The following is a 24,562-nucleotide window of genomic DNA, read 5'->3' on the forward strand; positions in this document are numbered from 1 at the left end:
AGATTCGTCATGTGGACGCACGTCGAAGTCAGGGGGCAAGAGCTTAACCATTAGGTTTCCTAACCTCGAGGTTAGGGCTTGTCGTCTGAACGTAACTAATATCATCTTCTTTTTAAGTTGTGTTCTGGAACACATTAGATCCATCACCACCCTGAATGGGCTGGAGTTTGGTGTATGGTAAATGTGACGCTAAATTGCATGGACTCATCTTCCATTTCTTTCATAGTTGATTGTTTGTAAGTCTACAAGCAGAATGGTGTCCCATTTTTTGCTCATAAAACAACTTTTGTTTGTTTTAATTTTTGGTTCCATCCAATCTTCAACTACTGCAAGTGAAAGTGACTTGAAGATACTCGAATCATTACATAACATGTTGTGAAAGGGTCTAATCAAAGAGTAAGTCTAAGCTGTATTTGTGTGTGTATGTGGGATTTTTTTATTCTTCACAGAGACATTTCACACGGTCAGATAGAGTGAGACTTTTGATTGAGTCAAGCTGCACTGTGGAATGTTGAAGCCTGTAGGATTCGTAACCACAGGCGTTGACGTTCGGTGACTTGGGGAGGAAAAAAGTGCAGACTTGAATATTTGTGACCCTGCTGTGTTGGGTCCTGAGGGATGTATGTTTTAGTTGCTTGTTTTTTTTCTCTCTCTCTCTCTTTTGTACCCTTTCACTCTCCCTTTCATTTTTTTGCCCTCTACCAAAGTATTGAAGTAAGAAATAGTAGGGGGAACAGTGTAAGCCCGGCTGATCGTATTGGGTGTAGCCCCATAGACAGGTTATATTCCATGTCAGTTCTGTATTCAGTTGGTTGGCATACTTGTACTACGTCTGCACTTTTTTCCCTTTGAAAAATTCCCCGCATCCCTTCTGCAAGCTTCTCCCGAAGAAAAGATTTCCTGCGGTAGAGAACAGGGATGCCTCTGTCTTACAGTTGCAAGACCGGATGACATCCATCCATGTATGTACCAGGGTACTTGTACCTCCTGTTTGGCGTGTGTAGGTACGTATCCATTCTGACATTCCCCCATATTCCTGTTCATTGTACCTACTGCCAAAGTTCATGATAGTACCTCAAGGATTGTGGAACAGCATCCAAACTTTTCCGTCCGTATGAACATCAGTCTAAGATCATCTCAGTGGCATCCGCATTTAGAGAGGTTCTTGCAGACACAGTCAGTGATAAGGCAACATTTTTATGCCTTCCATCTTTCATGACTAAAATCTCTACAAGCATTTTTTATCGTATCTTCATAAAAGTGTGCCTTCTCTACTGACTTATCTTGTCCTTGTGTTTCAAAAAGGCCAAGATCTAGAGTACCCTCTGGAGAAGAAAATTGCAGTTTTGATGAGGAGAAATAGGCTGCGATATCAAAACCCAAGCAGACATTTCGCTGCACCGCAAGATCCGTACCCATGATTATGTTACATGGGTGGCCTTCTGGGCAATATCAAAGTATGTGTCGCCGGGGAAAGGCAATATTTCTAGATATAACCACGAGATACTAGCCAGGCAATGCTCTGAATGTTATTCATGTCGTAGCTTCTAGTGGTAATGAAATGTCATCACTCTGCACATCAAGAAATACACAGAGCGGCTGATAAGGATGATGAAATCGCATTCCTCCCGTGCAACGAGTGCATGCCACTAATGATGATAATATTTTTCTTATATTGCCCATTCCTTCTTGTATGATTTCCTTTGAGATGGGGCATAAAAATCAAATGATCCATGCTCGTTAAATAAGTTCTCTGTCCCCCCTGAAGATGTGGCTACTTTCCAAACAATGTCTGCCATCTCATCAAGACATACCGCGCGGCCGTTCGTCATCTCGATATAGTATCTCTCATCTCCGAACAGCCCGGTTTGCATAGTTGGCTCATTTCTATCTGGAGAATTATGAAATTTCCCTTACGCTTGGAGCCCAGTTGGGAAGCTTGCTGGCTAGTCTAAGCATTCTTCGAGGGAGATATGATTTGTGTGTGTCTGCCAAAATACTTTAAACCCTGGGAACAAACACATATCTCTGATAATGAATCTGAACACTTGCAATGAAAAGAAATAGTAAAATACAACTAGAGTTTAGGAGAAAGAAAAAAAGTAGGAGGAAGAGGAGAAGAAAAAAAAACATGGTTGGAAATTTGGAAAGGGAAGAGGATTAAAGGGTAGTACAGTATTTGTGGAGATGAGGACTGGGCTTTTAACTTTTTGCGAGATATCAAGCAACCATTTGTGAAATAGTACAGATAATAGTATTCTTAGAGGAATTCAAAGTTTGATGGATGAAAATCGGTTTTGGAATAGCTGAGACATCAAAAACCAAAGTAAAATAAAGCGATAGTAAAAGGTGGTTCCCACCTTGTATTATGATTACTTTATTTGGGGTATCTCAGCCATTTCAAAACATCAGATCATCAGATAAATGTTGAATTCCTTTTGGAATTACATGCTCTTATTTCATAATAGGTTTCTCATTATCTTACCCAAAAATTTTAGAAACCTGAAGTTAGGTCTCAACCCAAATTATCTGATCCCTTTAAAGAAGAAATAAAATGTATTATAAAATGGGTTCAAGAATGTAGCCAATTGGAAGCGCTGAAATAAGTCACGTGTGCTTGCATTAATTCCTCACTGACATGCACGGCCTGACTTCACAATCTTTACACTAGCAGTGCGCACTCAATCAGTTGTTACAAGTGCGTCGCACGCTACTATACGCGCTGTCAATCCTGTAAACAACTTCTAGTTTGGGCTGCCGGCCGGCCTTTCTTGTGTGCATAATGTGTGGCGTATGTATACTCTTGTACAGTACTTATATGTGCGGGATTTCCGAGTGCGACGTGCGTAAATGTTTGGGACGAACATCTTCGGACATCTTGACTCTTGAGTGAGTGCTAAATGTAGCTGACTGGTGTTGACCCACAAAGGTACGTGAAAAATGCTGTTAGTTTTCGACCCATTTTATAAAACAAGTGATGCACAGGATTATTTCGTTGCGTTAGTGGAGATGCAGCTCACTCTCGGGTATTTACAATGTAGTGCAACATGCACTCGGCTTTGCCTCGTGCATGTTTCACAATTGTAAATACCCTCGAGTGCGCTACATCTCCACTAAAGCACTCTATCCTGTGCATCATTTGTATAACGCCACTCACAGAAAAGGGGAACAAAGAGGAGGAAACTGCGGAAGACAAGATGAACAACAAGGAGCAAGGGACAAGGAGAGAAATGAGGAGCAAAGAAGTGAAATATAATACCAGTCACAGAGGAGGAGGAGAAAGAGGAGGAGAAGAAAGGGAAAGGAAGAAGGATGTAAAGAATAAAGACTGAGAAATAAGAATGTGAAAACGGAGGGGCAGAAGAGGAAAAATGGGAAGAAAGGAAAGAGGGGAGGCAGAAGGAAAGTTTGGCAAGGAGGAGGAAGAGATAAAAAGAAAGATGAGGAAAAGGAAGAAGAATGGAAAGAAGGTAGATGAAGAACAGGAGAAACCCGTAAGCTATCTCATTTATACCTGATGGTGTACATATGACCCTCTTGCTCTCACACAACTCATATTTCCCTGGCATAGCTGCGCATTGTCCTAATGACATTCGGAGCCGGTGAGATAAATGTGAATGGAATGGGAGAGATAGAGAGGGGGGAGGGGCCATTTGGTACCAGCTCAGGAATGTCTCAGTGAGGGTTGGTGGGTTTCGTCTAGTGGGCTGGGAAGCATTCTATTACCTCTCACAAAATCCCTGTGGATGATGGCTTCCAGAGTGACAAGAATCGATGCACTAGGGAGTTGAGTAAGTCTCTCAACCCAAGCCTACAACATCCCTTCTCCCACTTCCACACTGGCTCCACCATAAAAGCCAAATGATTAAGGTATGAATCCTTTGCAGTGCGAGAATTCATCAACTTTTTTTTTTCGAGGTGAAGTGACATTTCAATTGAAAGTAATGTCCCATTTGTAGCCGCCCTCCTTCGGCAAATGATTCTGGATGCACTGTATCATTTTCCCCCTACATGAAAATTCCATGCTAAAGTTCAACCAGACAATGCTTTTGAGAAAATCCCCTCCATTTCCCAGAACCAAGAGTCTGGTGCTCTGAGGAAAGTAATTTAGTTTTGATGAAAACTTGCATAGAAAAAAGGTCCAAATTCTTTGACTCAGCGAGATATCCGTGTTGCCTGTGGGTTTTCAAAGGTCCCTGGAACCTTTGATCCCTTTCCATATTTAAACCTCTCCTCTGTGTTTCTAATCTCACTCAATGGCATATCATATTTCTGACTAACATAGCTTTCTAGTCACACTCTGGCCTCATTTTTTAGCACAAGAGTGCCACGGATATCTGACCCTTGATATTTATCTGCGCCAGTCACATGTCCCAGTTTTGTTTGTCCAGGTATGGAATGTTTGTATCATGTTTCGCTGCATACAGAATATGGATGATACCGTCAGTTTTGTTATGCTAAGCATATTTGAGATGAGTGGAAAAGATAGAACTGTATAATGAAGACTAAAAAATGAAACAAATCCTGCTGCTTTAACAGCTGAAATTATGAGTGAAGTGTTTTGATGTGTTATAGCAGACATTGAATGTAGAGTTTATTCATATCTTTATCTGTATGTTGTGTTTTGTGATGACAAATGCAACTCCATTATGACTCATGTATCATTGCCGATATTTCACAAAACCAGCCACTTTACTGAATTGATAAAAAAAAAGAATTGCTTGATGTGTCAGACTCAAAACATTCTTATCATACTCTTGCATCTGTATGCAGAAAATTTTCTTTGATAGGAACTAGTTACTCCGTATTCCCCTTTCCTCTAAATTTTCAGAATTATGAATCTTTATATGTTTAAGTCAATACCTTGTTTTCATTGAAGATATCTATGATTATCTAAAGATAATGTGCAGGGGCACATCCAGGAATTCCATAAAGAGGGGGCACTTTTACAAAATAAAAGGGGGCACACGCCCCCTTCTTTTTCTTTTTATTTCTTTTGTTTGACCTTTTGTTTAAACAAAAAAAAAAATAAAGGGGGCATGCTCCCGTTGTCCCCCCAACAGGATCTGCCACTGATGTGAATTTCACCAAAGATTTATCTCTGACAACCTTCAAAGGTGAATGGTTTTGGTTGTTTCATTGCAACAACAAAAAAAGCATCTCTGTGTTATTTATTGGTCTTCTTCTTCTTGTTTTTTGTGGGGGTGGGGCCTTGGTGTCCTTTCCCCTATATTGACCTGCATGCACAATAATAAGATATTTTCCTTTTTTTATTGGGATAAAATCATTTCTGACAGTGTCACCTCTTGTTTGACAAATAATCATTAGTTTGCTGTCATATTTGTCTGTAATAAGTGAACCAAATCATCAAGTTTTCATACTTGCTGTGTGCTCTTGCACTTTGTAATAATTTGCTAGTTAATTCCCCCTCTGTTAAATGCAACCATGCATAGTCATAGGCAATGCGCTGCAAGGGATTATGCAATGCACCAGCCGTATGCTTTAGGTCATTGTGATGAAACATAGGTAATAGTGGAATCACCAGGTACGTGATATATTGCAGGGATCGAGATCTAGACCGAGGGCTTGATCTCTAGTGATCAGGGATGAAAGCAGGCCGGCCAAAAAGCCAAGCGAAAGGTGGGGAAGGATTAGATTGCTCTTTTAGGAATAAAGGGAAAATGCAACGTGATTCGAAATGGAGCAAGTCTCATGCATGAGATCAGTGTTAGGTAGGCCCCTATTCTGAGTAAATCAGAACATTGCTTAACTTTGTCTGCAATGTATTCGCTAGATATGACGACCCCTAGTATGCTCTCGTAAACATTGAACATTGATTACACAGTATGTATGCCACATGACTTGCAATTATAATATTATGCCTACAAACCTTTGAAACAATCATGTCTCCAGACACGGGGCTTAACTTTGCCGAGATTTTTTTTTTCAGCATACAGGAATCCATCTTAACTCGACCAAGTTGTAAAAATATTGCATGCCATATTTTTCGCAAGGTCTTTGTTTTCGTGAATTTAGCAAGTCAGGTGCCATTTGCAAATTAAAAAATGCACAAAAAGTATTTACTCTGATCCCTAACATGAGTGCGACATGTGCAAATACATTTTTTTGCTCATAACCATGCTCCACGATCGCAATTTCTTTTAAACTTCTGCAGTCTCTGTAATCCGCTACATTCATATCTACTGTTGATATGTGTGATGTTTCTGATTATATAACACCTAAACAAATCCCTGTCATTTGATTGGTTGTTTGATATTGATCGCTTGCCCATCTAACTGTTATGTAAACATTCGTGCAATTGTGGCTCCATTTACCGTGCAATCTTGGATCCATGTGATTTGCTCCATTGTACACACGCTGTCCGACACACTACATACAACATTTGTATGTAAAATGCTTGAGTTTTGCAGTTTATGTGCAATCAAGCATTTCTATGGACAGCACGCTAGCATCTAGCACTCAGCACGCTCTCAATCTCAGATCTCTCTCATTCCCTCTTGTTTCTAAGTTTATAAAACATCAAATGACAAGGATCTATTTTTAGGTGTTTTATAAAACAAATAGTGAATGTTTATGAGTGCAATGGACAGAGTATTTCATTCGATATTCGGTAAAAGATTAAATTATTCATCCATTCAACTCATCTGCACCTCGTTGAATGGATCATTTCTTCTTTCACCTCATGATATATTCTGTCCAATGCACTCATAAACATTCATTTATTACTTGTATAATGCGTCACACTGCAGCGTCAAATTTCAAAATAGAGGGATAAATCTTTGAAAATAGTCACATTTTGCATTTCATTTTAGGGATAACTTCTCTGTGGCTCTAAAATCTCTTCTAAACCTACAAATTCCCAACCTCCTTATTTATTCAGTGCAGGATGCTGCACACTGGGAGACCGCACTGTTATCAGTCAAGGACAGACAGTGGACATGCTGGGAATGATGATGTAATCGATGGTTCCCCTATAGAGGCGGGATGGGTGGTGGGCTGTCTGATTCATTCGGTGCGACGTCATCAGGCCATTTATGTCCGAACGTGACGCAAGCGGCGTACCTGCCGCGTTAACCTTGACTGGACGGCGTCGGAATCTTAACTTTGCCGATTTTTGCCTCACTGCATGGAGAGGAAGCTCTGCCAATGTTCGGCAGTGCTCAGAACCAAATCTCATGGGGGAAGCTCTTCCTCTCATGCAATCTCTGCTAAAAGTGTCCCTCCCCCCACCCAGCCCCACCTTCATTTTTCTTCTGTCCCCTCCAAGCTGCAGTCATCTAACACCCCTAACCCCTCCACATTCAACACCACCATCCACAAACCAAATCCAAATTTTCATTTCTCTCACCCCCTCACAGTTGTTGCCCTGTCACTCCCGGGCATGTTTGCTATTTTCTTAAGGTTTTTTTTTTCTTCCCCGAGCACTGTTTCTCATCATGCCAGGCAATACTTGTTTTGAAGAACCTGCCATGGCTGGTAATGGAAAAATGCTGTTTTAGCGTATGGAGTGTTGTTTGTCTTTGAAAGTACTTCACTGGCTACTCTCTCAATATCATCTCCTCTCTTCATTCTTCTCTCTTTCTCAATGTATCTATCTATCTCTATCTCTGTCTTCATCTATCTATCTATCTTTCTATCTTTTTTTCTTTCTATCTGTCTCCATCTATCTATCTATCTATCTATCTATCTATCTATCTCTAGCTATCTATCTATCTAAGTATCTATCTAACCATCTATCTATCTAGCCATCTATCTATCTATCTAGCCATCTATCTCTCTATCTATCTATCTATCTATCTATCTCTAGCTATCTATCTAAGTATCTATCTAACCATCTATCTATCTATCTAGCCATCTATCTATCTATCTATCTATATGTCTATCTATCTATACTTGTATCTATCTAGCCATCTATCTATCATATCTATCCCTCTTTCTTTCTATGTATCTATCTATTCATCCTTCTATCTGTCTTTCTATCTATCTCTATTTTTCTGTTTGTCTCCATGTATCTGTTAATCCTTTTGTCTCTTTCTCCCACACACTATGTATTGATGCTACTGTAAAAGTGGATATTTTCACGCGAGTAATATTTTGCGCTCTACCATGTAAGAACAGTTTCGCTGGTTTTCAATTCCTCCACCGAATTAAGACATTACATCGTGATACATTTAACAAGCAAAAGTATTCACAGCCTTTTATTGAAAATTTTGTGCTAGTTTCTGGTGTGCAAAATGCACAAAAATGTTTGCTTTTACAGTATCTATCTATCTATTCATCTTTCTCTCTGTCTTGCTTTCTCACAGACTTTGTTTTAGTGCATCTATACGTCTTGATAGATTATGATTCTCTTCCCTCATGTTTCACCTCTCTCTCTCTGTTTAGCGTAGACCTACAATGATGATTTATTCCTCTATTTTCCGTACACATTGCCTAGTAATCTTGCACAACATGTGCATACAATACTGCCCAATATGTGCATTCAAAAGTTGTATACTGTAAAATTATCTTTTTATGATTATCATTTTAGTTTTTCATATGCTCCTTTTTTGTTTCTTTGTTGTTGTTGTTTTTTATTCTGGCAGTATATATGGCTGAGTGGTTCCCAATCATTTTCAATTCCCTTCTTTGTAAAAGAAATACCCATTAGTTCTTTCCAGAACTGAGCTGAAAAGAGAACATTTCGCCGAAGAGCCAATGAAGCTACATCATTAAAAAAAAAACAATGTGGAACTGGTGTCCACCAGTGAATTAATAGCCGCAGTCACACTGGCAACAGATTATGAAGTTTGAATCTTTAAGATCTCAAACTTTTGCCAGTGTGACAGAAACTTCTTGCAGAACTTCTCGCAAAACTTCCCTCTCAAACTAGGGACATTTCAGGACCCCCCCCCCCCCATCAATCTTCTCGATCTTTGGCCAGTGTGAAAGCTAGCAATGGAAACTTTACAAAGTTTGTTTTGTGACCAGTCCACCACCTGTTTGCAGAATCGATCGATGGTTTTCTTGTGGATGTTAATGCCTCATTTGGATGCACAGATGTGCATTGCTGTGTCACAATCATTAACCTTAGCACATGGCACTCTTTCGTCTTTCTTGCGTATGTGCACCAGCGACCTAAACTTCCACAGACTTACAGATCAAGAATCTTTGGCTGCCAGTGTGGACAGATGACCGAAGATCGCAAAGACTTCGCAATCTTAGATTTTGCAATCTTTTGCCAGTGTGACCGCGGCTATTGACACTTGCAGACACATGCAGTGACAGGATTTATTTTGGGGGACAAAAGAAGAAAAGAAAGCAGAGTCCCTAAAAGTTGACCCTAGCTGCTTCACACGTGCCATTGTGTGATGCACGGAGTGTTGATGGGGTTATGACGCACAGGTGGAAATATATCGATGCAATGTAGAAAGGGATATGTGGGGGCAGCAACCCCTTCCGGGCGATGCTGAACGATGTGTGCAGATGCAGCCGCACTTGTGCGATGATGACACCTTTGCCTCATCCAATTTGTGCATGCGACGTGACCACCAGTATCCTTGTATAGAAGAAATGTGTGAAGTCTTTGATATGGGGGGGGGAGGGGAAAGATCCGTATCTTAGATAAATTCTGTTCATTCTCTTAACTCTTTATGTTCCACATTCGCATGCCCAACTCAGTTGACGGCGTGCCAGCTTTGCATATTCTGCTCAAATGCACAAACCCACCCAAACTGATCGATTAATCGCAAAATACAGCAAGTACAATGAAAACGTTACTCGCGATTCCGTTCCTCTCACATAGTAGCCTGCATTTTATGTGGTGATTGACTAGTGAGCGTTGTAGCTGCTGGTCATTTGAAAGAAAAACAGTCACATATTTGTCATATAATGTACATCACACCAGACCATAGCATTTTCTCCACAACTTTGCTCACTGTATGTCAAGCTTAACAGAAATCTATAAGATTTACACAGATTTGAAAAACAAAATGTTTCCAAAGGCATGACTACAAATGTTGCGTGTCTCTGGTTTATTGTGGCACACAGGGGGTTTCCACCATAGCACATAAAGAGTTAAAAAGAAATATACCAGTTTATTTGCTTCATTGTACTGCATTTCCATGAAAGTCAACTTTCATGGAATGTGGCATTTTTCACAGGGGCCTATTGTTATTTCTTGTTCATACATGTATATGTTAAAATGTTCCGTACTGGAACCTCGTGGCCTGCGTATTAAAGGTGCATGGTCCCTGTGTTTTAGTCAAATGTGTACGCGGGCGCACGGCGCAAGTTTCCTGTAGAGACCTACGCTATCGACTCCTCTTTAGCGCTTACGCTTTAGCCCACTTCCCCGAGTCCGAAGAAGTCCGATTCACTGTAGTCAGTGGTCGGATGACAGTTCGGCTCATGATTCGGCTGAGGGGGATGACAGCTTTAGCAAACTTCTTTTGTGATGTCATAATAACAAGCACATATGCACGCACCCTGGCATTACTACAGACTGCGCGATGCACTGAGAAGACAACGAAGGCAACGTTACTTAGCAACACCTACGCGCTTTACTCTTGATGACAGCTAAACTTCGGTAATCCTTGTATCAATGCTAACGGTGATTGGCAGTATCATCAACAGCGCCCTCTACACTACCGGGACTATGCCCCTTTAAGTCTATAGGCATTTCAGAATTCAGTATGGAACGGGTTAAGAAATTGGTGGAAGTACACGGTAGAAATTTGGTCAATAAGCACTTTAGTCAATTGTTAAAGCTTCTATCTATCTGGACTTTATGATGCCCACTATTGATCTACTTTTTCTCTCATATTTTCCATGTTCATTGTTCATTGCCATCCATGAAGTGGAATGTAAATCAGTTTAGAGTAAAACTTCATGTCAACACATCTAGCTACAATAAACTACATGTTTGTTTAGGGTTTGTTTTTTGTTGTTGTTTTTTTTGGGGGGGAGGGTATTGTTTGTGTATCCGTACACCATTCATAATCATTTTCCTTTGTCCTTTTCTCTCATTTTTTTGTCTTTCAGATTTCTTTTATTGTTCACGTGCCTTGCTGTCAGCGTAGTAGCAACTGTCGACGATGAAGATTCATATATTTACATGACGTGTAACCACTTGGTTTTTGTACTGGTAAGCCACATTTTGTGCAAATCATTATGAGATAAGAAGGTCATATCGTTAAACCTGTTGAGGACGGGATGATTTTGCTACAACATGCATTTCCCATAGACACCTGCCCAGGTATGCTTGCGACAAGTCTTCAAAAGGTTAATGAAATATCAAGCATCATGGGCCCCAAAAGGTGGCCGTGTGTGGTTTATATTAATAGTCACTACTTTTATTATCATTGGTGTTGTTGAACTTGGGTGTCTAGGCCTATTAACCCGTTGAGGACGGTTTGATTTTGCTACAACACGCATTTCCCATAGACACCTGCCCGAGTATACTCGGGACTCGTCCTCAACGGGTTAATGGCACCAGCGCTGAATAACATGACATAACTGCCTGTGCTTCAGGGTGAGGAAATTACTGTTCCATTTCATATCAGTCTTAAAACTGAAGAATTCATCAAAATAAATGAATATGCCAGTAACCATACTACTTCATGCATCAGTGTACCTCTTAACCCGTTGAGGATGAGTCCCGCATATACTCGGGCAAGTGTCTACGGAAAATGCATGTTGTAGCACAATCAGGGGGTCCTCAACATGTTAAGATATTCATGTCAATTGGTCATAGGTATTTCTATATACAAGGCATTATATACTATGGTTTTGCCAAGAAGTAAATTTATATTTTTTTGATTTTATAGAACAGACAAAAAAAAAATTCTTTATCATTTAGAGGAGAATGTGTCTGGAAATTCTTGGTGATATAATGATAATGGTGAAGTATGGTATTGAGTTTTTATCACATAATGTTTGCCATGCGTTGAAAGGCATGCCACCAAAGGAAGAAAGCAAATCATCCTTTCATACCATTGTTTTGGATCCATCTTCAGACTACTACAAAAAGCAAACACATGGTAATCTGCTCTTGATATAATTTGTTGTATTATGATGTGTGTAGTATAACTGTGCAGCAGATACACTGGAAAATTTGCCATGGTAACCTGATAATACTGCAGACATTGATCCCCTCAGCAGCACCAACACTATATATCATCAGCATCGCATTAATGCTGGTTACCGATGGCTGCGTCCATTTCAAAGCCAAGAAAATGCACCAAATGAGGAGATTCTGGCAACAGTTTGGATATTTGACATCTTGACTACCATACTCATTTGATTTCAAGCTTTAAAGGGGATGGCTAGTAGCTGATCAGTGGGAATCAGTGGGAATGCTGGAGGATGATTGTTCCAATCCTTGCGGGATTCATTTAAGAGTACATTATATGTCTATTGTTGTGTGAAAATTATTTGCTTCAGAATGGTCTCATATTCAAGCAATGTAATAACGGGCCGTTAACGATCGCCCCGTCACTGTACAGGCATGCTAACCTGGAAACATTAAACTGCACATTACTTGAATATGAATATTTAACCCGAGGATGACACAATGACTGGTCATGTGATACGTATGTCCCTCTTTGTGCCCGCTGCCCCGCCCTTCCGTCCTCTCCCCCACCCCCCCCCCCCCTTTGCACCCTACCCCACCCTTCTGCAGGAAATTGTCGCTGTACTAATCCTAAGCACAGAATGCACGCTGCGGGTCTGGTCTGCCGGCTGCCGGAGCCGCTACCAGGGTCACTATGGGAGACTCAGGTTCATCAGGCGACCCCTTTGTATACTCGGTGAGGTCAAAGTTCAAAGGTCAATGACATCATTACTGCTGTACATTAGATGTCAGTTCATATCCGGAGTTGATTCTAGATGATGATCTGTGGAAATTCTATGTACTGTAAAAGTGGAAATTTTCGCGCATTTTGCGCAACCAGAAACCAGCACGAAAATAAAAGCATGCAAATATTTTTGCTTACCGTATGTTCCTGTACTTGGTGTCTTGATTGCGCGGAATTAAAAACACGCGAAACTCTTCTCATCCGGCCAAGCGCGAAAATTTAATCGCGCGAAAATATCCACTTTTACAGTAACTGTATACACTTTGCAGTTTGTTTTTTTTTTCTTTCAGATTTTGGTGTTATGATGTTATGAGACTAGTAATGATAATCGTAAATTAGAGAAAGATATTATTCAAAGGGATGAAGGTTCAGGCAGCGGTTTCTTCACTTTGTCTTAGAATAGAATATAATCTTAGAATATCTGTATTTTCTTGGAAAGGTAAGTTGGGAACGATTATGATAATGACTGAAAAGCGAACCGAAGGGAGCTGTTTCTTGCAATGAGGATATGACAAGAACTTTCACCTATAAAGTCATGATTAAGACTTGAAAGAACTGCTATTAAAGGCACATGGTCCCGGTGGTTTAGTCAAATGCGTACGCTGGCACACAGCACAAGTTTCCTGTAGAGACCTACGCTATCAACTCCTCTTAGGCGCTTACACTGTGACCATTTCCCCAAGTCCGAAGAAGTCCGATCCACTGTAGTCAGTGGTCCGATCACAGTTCAGCTCATGATTCAGCTGAGGGGGATGACAGCTTTAGCAAACTTCTTTTGTGATGTCATAATAACAAGCACATATGCATGCACCCTGGCGTTACTATAGACTGCGCAATGCGCAGAGAAGACAACGAAGGCAACATTACCTAGCAACGCCTACGCACGTTACTCGTGATGACAGCTCAACTTCGGCAATCTTCGTATCAATGCTAACGGTGATCGGCAGTATCATCAACAGCGCCCTCTACACTACCGGGACTATGCGCCTTTAAGAAAGATTTAAGCCACTGAAGGAATAACCATGCATTGTGTGTCCTTTCAGTTTCGTTTATCGTCACTGAGGCAACAAGATCTTGTATCTACAAAATGTCAAATGTTCAGGAGAGTAAAGTACATGGCAGCCAAAGCAGTATATCAAATGGGATAGCCTTTCATGTGACATGCCATGGTGGCTTCATTTTTGGGGGTAAGAAAGTTAGGATTTGGACAGAGGTCATCACTGAACTTATTATCTGGCCATTAATCGGAGAAAGTCATTTTCACCAAAATTTGAGATACAAGGTCTTGTCACCCCATCGACGTTATGCCAATTATTGTAATTGGCAACTAGTTTATAGTAATGAAGGCGCAGGTTCCGCAAAGGAGTTAGATTGACAGACACCCATATAGTATAATATACAAGCTGCCTCTCAACCCACTTGAAGGAAAAAAAAGACAACAACCCAGACACATCCACATAAAAAAGGTAATAAAGATAGTGATGAATACATTCCACATTGACAGGTGAAGTACACATAGTGGTACAGTGCAAATCAGATTGAATTTTCTGACAGGCCAAAGTACCCAGAGAACTTGTAGAAAAGAGTTCATTTCCTGCCCTGCCTATACCAGAACTACCGGTGGCTCTCACAGAGGCAAGATGAAGAGCGAAGGGGCGAGAGAGAGAGAGAGAGAGAGAAATGAGAGGGAGAGATACAAGAAGATGAAGATGAAAATGGGGAAGAAACTGACATAGGCAAGCCTGTAAAGAATGTAATAAGAACCATTCAGTGTGCAGTCCTGGAATGGATGAGAGGTAAAGGCTATGAAAGCTGTCACATGGGGGAATGTAGGATTTTTTTTCTTTCCGCGGTGAAGATTGAAATTGATGTTGAGATAAAGGGTGCGGAAGAAATTGAGGCAAGACGTGATACCAGAGGCATTCCGACTGGAAGCAATCTGTTGGTCATGTTCATGTTATGAGGTCACAAATCACATTTTTATCGACAATCTAGACCCGACACAGGGCTTGGGGTGGTATTGTTCGTAAACAGCTGCCACCGCACTGAGGAGACATACAGACGGAGAGACAAACGCAAACAGAGAAATGGACAGAATGAGACACAGACAAACAAGGAAACAGTTTGACAGGCAGAGACACAGACAAACTGAGAAACATACAGGTAGATAGGCAGAGGCAGACAGACACAGAAATAAATAAACATAAAATACTTTTTTATCTATTGAAATACAAAGTTGATATTACTATAATTTGTATCCATGGTTGGTGAAGTTTATGCGATTCAAATTCTTTAGAATATTATGTACTCATGTAGGCATTATGTATATTAATTTGTATTACTCTATATGAAAATAAAATCATTTAAATTTGAATTTGAAATCATACAATCATACAAGTTGAAAGACAGACAGACAGACAGACAGAGAGACAGACGAACATACGATTGTAGAAACGGGTAGACATGCAAGCATGGAGACAGATAGACATACAAACGTACAACCATACAAATTGAGAGATAAACAGACAAACATGAGAGACATACAAACAGAAAAACACAGATACAGGGAGACAAAAAAAACAAAACATGCAACCATACAAATTCCACCAGAGATAAACAGACAGACTGAGAGACATTCAAACAGACAGACGAACACAAAACACAGGCAAACACAAAAACATTCAACCATACACTTTGGGAGATAAACAGACAAACTGAAAGACAGACATGCAAAGCAGAGACGAATATGTATAGAAATAGACAGACATACACTGAAGACAGACATACAGGTAGATAGACAGACACCCAGACAAACTGAGGGACAGACAAACAGAGACAAAGCAAACTAATAGAAAAATAAACTGACAGACTGACACTAGTTGTCAATGTGCACTACTATACAGTAATGTACCCTTCTATAGGTTATCTTCATTTCCAGTCTCTTCGGAATGAAGGATTTCCAAATTAGCCACAAAAATATGTTTGTCATATATCTCATTTTATGTTATTGTATCGTGGATGCAATATCATACCATGTGTTTATAATGTATCGTATTATTATTTGGCAAATGAGAACTGCATTCTTGTGCAGTCCTTGAATGTTTTTTTTTGACTAATCATCCGAGATATTGTTTTGAAACACAATGAGCTCCCTTTCTGTGTGAAGCAGCTGGCAATGTCCCACTTTACTGTCTTTCCTGTTCAAATCTTGCTGGCAGATCTTTCACCAGTAGAATACTGCTGTATTTTAGGAGGAAGCTGAAAGAGAGAGAAAGAGAGAGAAGGAGAGATAGAAAAAGAAAGACAAAAATGAGAGAGAAGGAGAGAAATAGAGAATTGATAAAAAAAATAAATAATTCAGGTGGTTCACTTCTGCTTGCCGTGTATCCTGAGCTAGAGAATTTCTCCTGGGAACGCGCTGGCAGATGTGGAGAAGGCTTAAGATCCTCGTCCGGGGGAAAGGATTCTCGCAGGTGGTGTGGAAGGAGATGGAGGGGTTGCCATGGCAACAGCTCCATCAGAGCTGTTGCCAGCAAGAGTGAAACAGTGGAACCAAGGTTGTTGATCCAAGTTGCAGTTTTTCTTTTTCTTTTTGTCTCATTTTCTTTTCTTTTCTTTTCTTTTCTCTCTTTTTTTTTTGCGTAGTTGTTGTTATGGATATTTCCAAAGCTTGAAGGGCTCCCCCAGGAGTTGAGTTGAAGTGAAGTGGAGGCTGCATCTCACGGGATAGAAGATGGGCAATGCATACATTAACCCAATCACAGCCACCGGCGAGACTGCTGTGTCCAGGAACAGTTGATATTCACAGTCGCTGATGCTGGGAGGGTTATTTTTCTGCATCATCTTTGTTTATTCTTCTTTCTTTATTTAGAAATTAAAAAGCCAGATGTGTCTGGATCAAGATACTTTTTTTTTCCTTTCTTGCATTTGCATCTTTACCTATGTGTCGTGCAGATGTATAGTATTTCTGTACAAACTGTACAAGCAGGGAAAAATGAAAAAAGGACGTATCCCATCAATATGTGTTCCCAAAAAGTCTATAAATGCATGTCTATTGTTAGAAACTGGGTTGGTGTCATGTTGTTTGGGTAGTATTCTCCAGAAAGGCAATTTTGGCATTTTAAAAAAATATATATTTGCAAGTAAGTTTGAGGGAAAGTCCCAGTGATTCTAAAGGAGGGCGTAATGGGTTGGTTCTTTTCCCCGTCTACAGTTATCATGCAAAAATTATTGTCACGCGTAGTGGATTAGATGGAACAGAACATTTGTTCTGCTTCGGCTGAATTTCAACAAATTGAGTGGAATAGGGGGGCAGAAGCGGAAAGATCATTTACAAGACTTTCGATGAAAAGAAGACAGCTAACATGTAGTTAAGGTTGAGGGGCCGTGGCAATTTAGAGAATTTAACAGCGGTTTTGATGGAGCTCTCGGGAGCGATAAATTGTCTCGCCGCTGTGGAGCAATCAGCGAGAATACTGCGCTTTAGTCATGCGCAGTGTGTCAGTGGGCTGCTGAGGCCTAACAGATATCGTGAGAGCAGCGAAGAAAGAGGCAAGATATATGGAAGCAATGATGTCTGGCAGACTGGTGGATTACAGGGAGTAAAGGAAGAATAACTGTTTGAAGTATCAAGTATCATTCTACTTTTCATATACCAATTTACTTCAATTCAATCGTTTATTTATTTCCATTTTAAAAAAATACATGATACAAAGCGCTACATGTGTCAATTTGACTTTCATCCAGCTGGGAAAGACAGATCATTGAACACAATGTAAAATATATACACAAATGGTATTATAACAACAACAAAAAAACAATGCACACTTTGTCATGGTAACAAATTAAAAGAAGTAATCATAACGACGGCAAAAAAGTGTTCCACTAAAAGTCCAAGCTTGTAGGACATGAAATACTGAAATGAAAACAACAGCAACACCAATATACCAATAAAATGTATTTATATTACATTCATCTAGGTACCATTGTACATTTAATCATTATAATGCTGATAATACAAGTGTTGAAGTCAATGACACTATTGAATTGAATTACATGAGCAGATTCTACCTTTAGTAAGTTTGCAAGAGACTATCCAGATCATCATAGCGTGTGAGTGTGTGTGTAGGGAGAAAGATAAAAAAGGAAAGGAGAGTGTGTGTATGTCTTGTGTATGTCTGTTTGTCTGTCTGTCTGTTGACCTGCCTAGGAATAGTCCAACTGGACTTAAACTTCTCATGTCACCGAGGGATATTCGCTGTTTTGTTCTGTATTATGTTTAATGTACTTTTCAGGCCTGTTCATCTATTCTGGTATCATACACATACATTGTAGGTTATCTACTGCAGATCAGAAAGCTTGGTGCATGCTATTATTTAATTGATTGAACTCACGACCACAACTTTCAAAGTAAGCTGGGGGGGGGGGGGGGGGGATCAGTTACATGAATGCATTGCTAAGGTTCTGGTGGGGCTAGCAAGCTGTTATCTCTATGTAACATTGGAAGAAACTACCTTCTATTATTCATGTCATGACTTATCACTGTCTGGGTTCAATACAAACAAGTATAAATGTCCAATACATTTGTATGCAGTGGGCAGTGAGTTGCTTTCACTGTTACAATTGCTCTGATGAAAGTTTGATTAGAAAATTAGGTTGGTATCCATGAGCAATATTGCTTGCTGATTGGTAAATTGACATTAAAGAGTATCCCCTCATTTATCCTCTTTTATCTTTCTTTGTGAAACATCAGAAGTACACTACTAACTGATACTAGTCACATGCTTGATTACATTTTTTCTTTCCAATTCCAAATGAAAGAGGGACTATATTTTCTGTGATTCTGAAGCTTTTTGGAATATTATGAAGAGTTTATTCGCAAAAACCGATAAGTCCATTTTTGAAGATTTTGAAGTACAGTCGCTGTCATAAAGTACAAAATAATACTTTTTAAATGATATATTGGTCACTACATAAAAAGGTACTTTTTTGATGTTATGGTCAAAAGAAGCAAAAATTTTCTTATTGCTCTCTTTATTTTTCTTGACCTTTAATCGCAAATATCTCCATTTGACAAATATGGACTTATCGGTTTTTGCGAACAAACTCTTCATATTCATAAAGGAACAATACTATTAGTTCTAAGTTGTTGTTAATCATACTGCTGATTGCATTTCAATTTTCAATTCAAAACAAGTAAATGTCCAATACAATTGTCTACAGTTAGCATTGAGTTGAATTTGCTGTTACAAATTGCTTTGATGAAATTTTGATCAGAAAATTAGACTGATATACAGGAGCAATTGCTGGCTGATTTTGTAAATAACATTTAAGTGTCTTTCCTTCTATATCCTCTTTTCTGAAATCGGAAAAGCAGTATTAACTGACACTAGTCATTATGCTTAATCACTTTTTTATTCAAATTACATATAAAAAGGGACTTTACCTTAAATTCTGAGGCTTGTTTGGAATATTTTCATGAAAGAGTCATGCTATTTGTTCAAAGTTGTTGTTAATCACACCACTGATTGCTTTTTAATTTTTCTTCATTTGCAATTAACATTTGCTTTTTTTCCCTTTTCCTTCTTTCTCCTCTTTTTGGGTGTGACACACAGACATTGTTGTAGTTATAGCGTCCGTGTTAATAATCGTCATAGGCAGCAGCAACGGCAAATTCCTAGAGCCAGCATTCCGAGGTCTTCGCTTCATTCAGATCCTGCGAATGGTGAGGGTCGATCGCCGCGGCAACACGTGGAAACTTCTCGGCTCAGTTGTGTGGGCCCACAGACAGGTAAGATATGTACAAACAAAAAAGGAACGGGAGAGGGAACTTTCATCCATTCCATTTTCTCATGCTGGCCAAATATCAGTTAACCCTTTGACGACTATAGCCCCGAATATACTCAGGCAGGTATCTATAGGAGATGTGAATTATAGCTAAATCAGCTCATCTACAGTGATTCAACTGCAGATGCATATGTTATTGCAGTTGACAGTATTTTAATTTGCTTCCCCAAATTTTCATGTTTTATCGTTTATTTTTTCACTAGTTCAGCAGATCACAAAATTCACAAAAATTCGACACCTGTAAATATTTCATATTACAGCAAGTGAATCATCAACAACAACAACAACAACAACAAGGCTGATGAAGTCACTGTACATCATTGTTTTTTCTGATTTGGGTATGAATTGATTCACTGCATTCTATGCCTTATGTTGACATGGTAATTGTTTGAAAAAAAAAATAATGTAAACTCAGGAACAGTAGAAACGTAGCCTTATGTTGACATGGCATTTGTTTTTTAAACAAAATCCAAAAATACTGTAGACACAGGAACAGTAGTAGTAGCACAGCAGATATAAGGGTGGTGACTTTATGTGTTGCAATCATAATGTAAAGGATGGAGAAAACAAACAGGAAAGTGTCATTATTATACAAATAGTGAATGGTCACAAGTGCGATGGTACAAGATTTCGCACGAGGTGAAAGATAGAGGCGCTCTATTCAACGAGGCGAAGCCGAGTTGAATAGTGCGCCTCATTTTTCACCGAGTGTGAAATCTGGTTCCATTGCACGAGTAAAGACCATACACTATTTGTTTTATACAACACCTCGAACGTCAACAGGTTTGGTACTCACAGATTCTTGGATTTAGCACAGAAATGGCAACCATTTTCTGTGAAAGACGAATGAGTAGCCTCACAGTCGCAGTCACCGTGTACGAACGTATGCGAAACGAAGTTGTTTACAAAAATGAGTGACAAAAGTATGCGCTTGTAAGCTCGCTTGTAATTGTTGAGTGCGCGCGGCACATGTTTGTTTATTGTGACAGCAGAGGCGTGCAATGGAACATTTTGCTCAAACAAAATTGCACGGCTGACAGCAAGAGCATGCAAGGGAACTTTTCACTAAATATCACGTGATGGGCAATCGACCAATTGGATGGCTACATTCTAAATAGGTGTTGTATAAAAGCAGAGAATGACATGGGATGGGGCACTATTTCATTAATTAAAGGGGTGGTATAGTATATGTTGAGATGAGGATTCAGCTTTTAACTGTTTGCAAGATATTTACAAACCACTCTATGAAATATTAAGGAGCATACAGTTCTAAGGGGAATTGAAAGTTTATTTGATGAAAATCAGTTTTGAAATGACTGATGTATCCCAAAACAATGTAAAACAAAGAGATCGTAATAAAAGTTGTGGCCTGTCATATTTTATTGTGATCTCTTTTGTGAGTATCTCAGCCATTTCAAGACCAATTTTAAGCAAATAAACTTCAAATTTCTCTTAAAATATTCTGCTCTTTCATGTTTCATAAGAGCTTTCTCATTATCGCACAAACACATGCACTCAAAAAGTTAGAAGCCTGAGGTCCCATCTAAACTAAAACTGTACCATTCCTTTAACTTTTACCAAACTGTTACTCGTTTATTTACAATACTGTTGCACATATGGAGAGTTTAATTGCAAAAACCAATAATACATTTCAATCTAATGAGGGATATTTGAGATTGAAGCTGCCAAAAAAAACACAAAGAAAATAACATAAATGTGCATGTGCTATGATTTTAAAGATATCTTCAAAAGCATTTGTTACGTGACAAGTGCAGTATCATTGAAAAGATTTGAATTTCTCTATTTGATGAATTACCTTTACTTTAATAAATTACTTTGAAAATAGAATTTATCTTTTTTTTCATTCAATTTCTTTATATATTTCTAAGGAAAGGTGGCATATTGTGAGATGATGATTTTTTAAAGCATATGTGCAGGTGTAGGTGTTAGGGTGTGAAATTAAGATGAAGTCGGTGTGTTATTGGTGTTATGTGGGAGTGTATTAGAGATGTGTAACTGTGAGAGTACAACTTAATGTAAATTGATGAGGCATAAGCATTAATTAGGAGAAAATTCAAGCAAGCATGCCTCCTGGTATAATGAGGACCATTCTCAGAAAACAGGGGTGTAAAGCTCACCCCCTTGTTTATAATGAGGACTATTCTCAGAGAACGGGGTGTAAGATCGCCCCCCTGGTATAATGGGAACCATTCTCAGAAAGCAGGGTTAATGTTGCATGTTGTGACATATCTTCTAGCTGCTCAGCACATATTGTTAATAGTGGTATCAGTTTTTGAGGTGAGATAGATGGCAGAAGGGAGAAGGATACCATCTGGAGGATTTAAGAGCGGATGTTGGCTAGGAGGTTGGATGGATGGAGGGCTTAGGATGCTGGATGTGAGATGTTGAAAGTGAGGGATGACAGGGTGTGGCAGGAAGAAAAGATAGAAAGATAGGTGGAATTGGAAGATGTGAGAAAGAAAAGGAGAGCATAATTGGAAGGATAGATAGTCGGGACTGGAGGAACAATGAAAAATTCAGATGTTAAAAGGCATCAAAGGCTGGTACTGTAAAACCAAAAGTGTTTGCATGCATTTTAAATTGGCAAATTTCACAAGAGCCAAGATTTGCAAAATTAAAATGCACTCCAAAGTTATTGTGTATACTATCTATATGCATTGAATGCCAGTGACAATTGGGGAAAATTTCATGCCGCAAAAAAAAAAAAAAAAAAAAAGGTCATTGGCTCCATTTCATGAAAATTTCATGCAGAGAAAATCTGGTGCTTTACAGAAAAAAAAATGTGTAGGGAATTGGGAGAAGATAAGGGTACAAAACATTGAAGGCGGTGATGCTGGGTTGATGACCTCAATATCTTGGCATGCATCCATTCTCTTTTGTCTTCTATTATGCTGAAGTGATATGGGAAAAAGAAAGCAACTCAAAATCTGGGTTAAGACGTCTCTCTTGCATGTTGGTTAATCATGATATTGCTCTTAAATCTGTCAATGTTGCATCTCTGGGTTTGCTCCCTTCACCCTTTTGCCAGAGATGACTTGAAACTCACTGCCAATAAGATCAGAATTGTGTAATTATCCCAAAATCTATCTCGTTCCCGTGGGACTATGGTCTACTACAACCAAAGTGGTATGCTGAAACCCATTTCATCATGAAGTTTTGAGAGACTTACATGAATGCAAGTAAAATAAGGTTTAGTACAGTTCAAGAACACATAAATTTCCTAGAGGAAAATAACTTCATTCTTCTTCTTCTCGCTTGCCTGACGTACCTCCCTCAATGGCGGATCCAGAGGGGGCGCATCACTGAGCGTGTGCCCCCTTTTTATTTTTTGTTAAAACAAAAGAAATAAAAAAGAAAAATGGGGGGGGGGGGGCATGTTGCTCCCCTTTAATTTTGTAAAGGCACCTCCCCTTTATGGAATTCCTGGATCCGCCCCTGATTATGAAGTTTTGAGGGACTCACATGAATGCGAGTAAAATATTTAAAAATTTAATACAGTTCATAAACACATAAAATTCATAGAGGAAAATAACTTAATTAATTCTTCTTCTTCTTCTTCTCCCTGGCATGTCCTACATCCTTGTACCCATTACCAGCTTGGTATTACTGGAATAATTCATATTTGCCACATGGGATCTGTTTGCTTGCACAGGAGTTGTTGACGACGTGGTACATCGGATTCCTCGCCCTCATATCCGTGTCTTTCTTGGTCTTCACGCTGGAGAACAAAGCGGAGAATGATGGTGACTACAAGACACTACCAGACGCCATGTGGTATGGCTTGGTGAGTTTAACGATCTCAGCCCCCTTCATTTGCAACTGCCCCCTTCGTTGGCTGGGAATCATAAGGGCGTTAAGTTGCCCCTAAAGCCAATAGTGTTTGAGGCACCTTAACGCCCTTCTCATTCTCAGCTGATGCCTTGTTAGTTAAAGGGACATTCCAGATAATTTCATAATTTTACATCATGTAGTACATAAATCGACAACTCCATGTATAGATTTGTGGAATTTATTGTAGTTCTTGAGCAGAGAAACAATGCTTTGAAAAACCTTAAGCAAATTACACTTAACAAGGATGATCACATAGGAGATTCACATATTTTAGAAATGTAGCAGTGCAGTTACATTACAATACCGCTTGATTGCGCGTTCACCTGTGTATAATCTATGCATGCCTTCTTCTTTTGTTCTGCTTCTTTGAGCCCCAACTCATGCATTCTTATAGTGACTCTGCCATGTCAGCATCCTTGTTCATTGCAATTTGTTCTGAATTTTAGAAAATATTCTTATTCTTCATCCTAATTATCACAAGTTCTGAAACTCTGTCTTCAGTATAACTGATTTATAGTTGCTCAAATGTAAAATTCTGAAAATCATCCGGAGGTCTCCTTTAAGGTTTGGTGAGTAACCCCATCTCTCCCCGTGCCATGTTCTCTCTCTTTGTTGTCTCTCCCCTCCCCCCCCCCCTTCTCTATCTATCTGTCTATTTATCTCCTATCCATCCCTGTGTCAGTTTAAATAGTTATTTATTCAGTTATCCCCATCAGCATTATATTCTATACATCCAGCTATTAACTTCTTTGTTTTTTCAATTTATGTGTATCTCTCCCTCCCTCTGTTCCCCATCTCTATCTCTCTCTCTCTCTCTCTCTCTCCCTCTCTCTCTCTCTGTATATTATATTCATATGTGTGTGTGTATGTGTGTGTGTATCTTTTTGTTTGTCACTTGTCAAATTTCACTATCCATCTAGCTGTCTATTTCATATTTGTTTCCTTGCCACTTGCTATTTCCTCTCTTTACGGAAGGTTAAGAGCCCCCCCCCCCTTTTTTTTTCCCC

At 39.4% G+C, this 24,562-nt stretch overlaps 1 protein-coding gene across 2 annotated transcripts in view; it reads left to right on the forward strand.

Annotated features, from left to right (window-relative positions):
• The window catches only part of LOC139734554 (potassium voltage-gated channel subfamily KQT member 1-like), a 75,962-nt gene that overhangs the window by 37,185 nt on the left and 14,215 nt on the right, over positions 1-24,562 (forward strand). For both annotated transcript variants that reach the window (XM_071645328.1, XM_071645329.1), the window contains exons 2-5: positions 11,044-11,146; positions 12,683-12,809; positions 19,472-19,647; positions 23,377-23,508. In XM_071645328.1, the coding sequence (XP_071501429.1) occupies positions 11,044-11,146; positions 12,683-12,809; positions 19,472-19,647; positions 23,377-23,508 (538 nt within the window). The remainder of the gene's footprint in view (positions 1-11,043; positions 11,147-12,682; positions 12,810-19,471; positions 19,648-23,376; positions 23,509-24,562) is intronic.

Source organism: Diadema antillarum, unplaced genomic scaffold (assembly GCF_040938485.1).
Source record: "Diadema antillarum isolate AM-2024a unplaced genomic scaffold, OU_Dant_1.0 seq00000532_RagTag, whole genome shotgun sequence".
Classification (NCBI taxonomy): Eukaryota; Metazoa; Echinodermata; class Echinoidea; order Diadematoida; family Diadematidae; genus Diadema; species Diadema antillarum.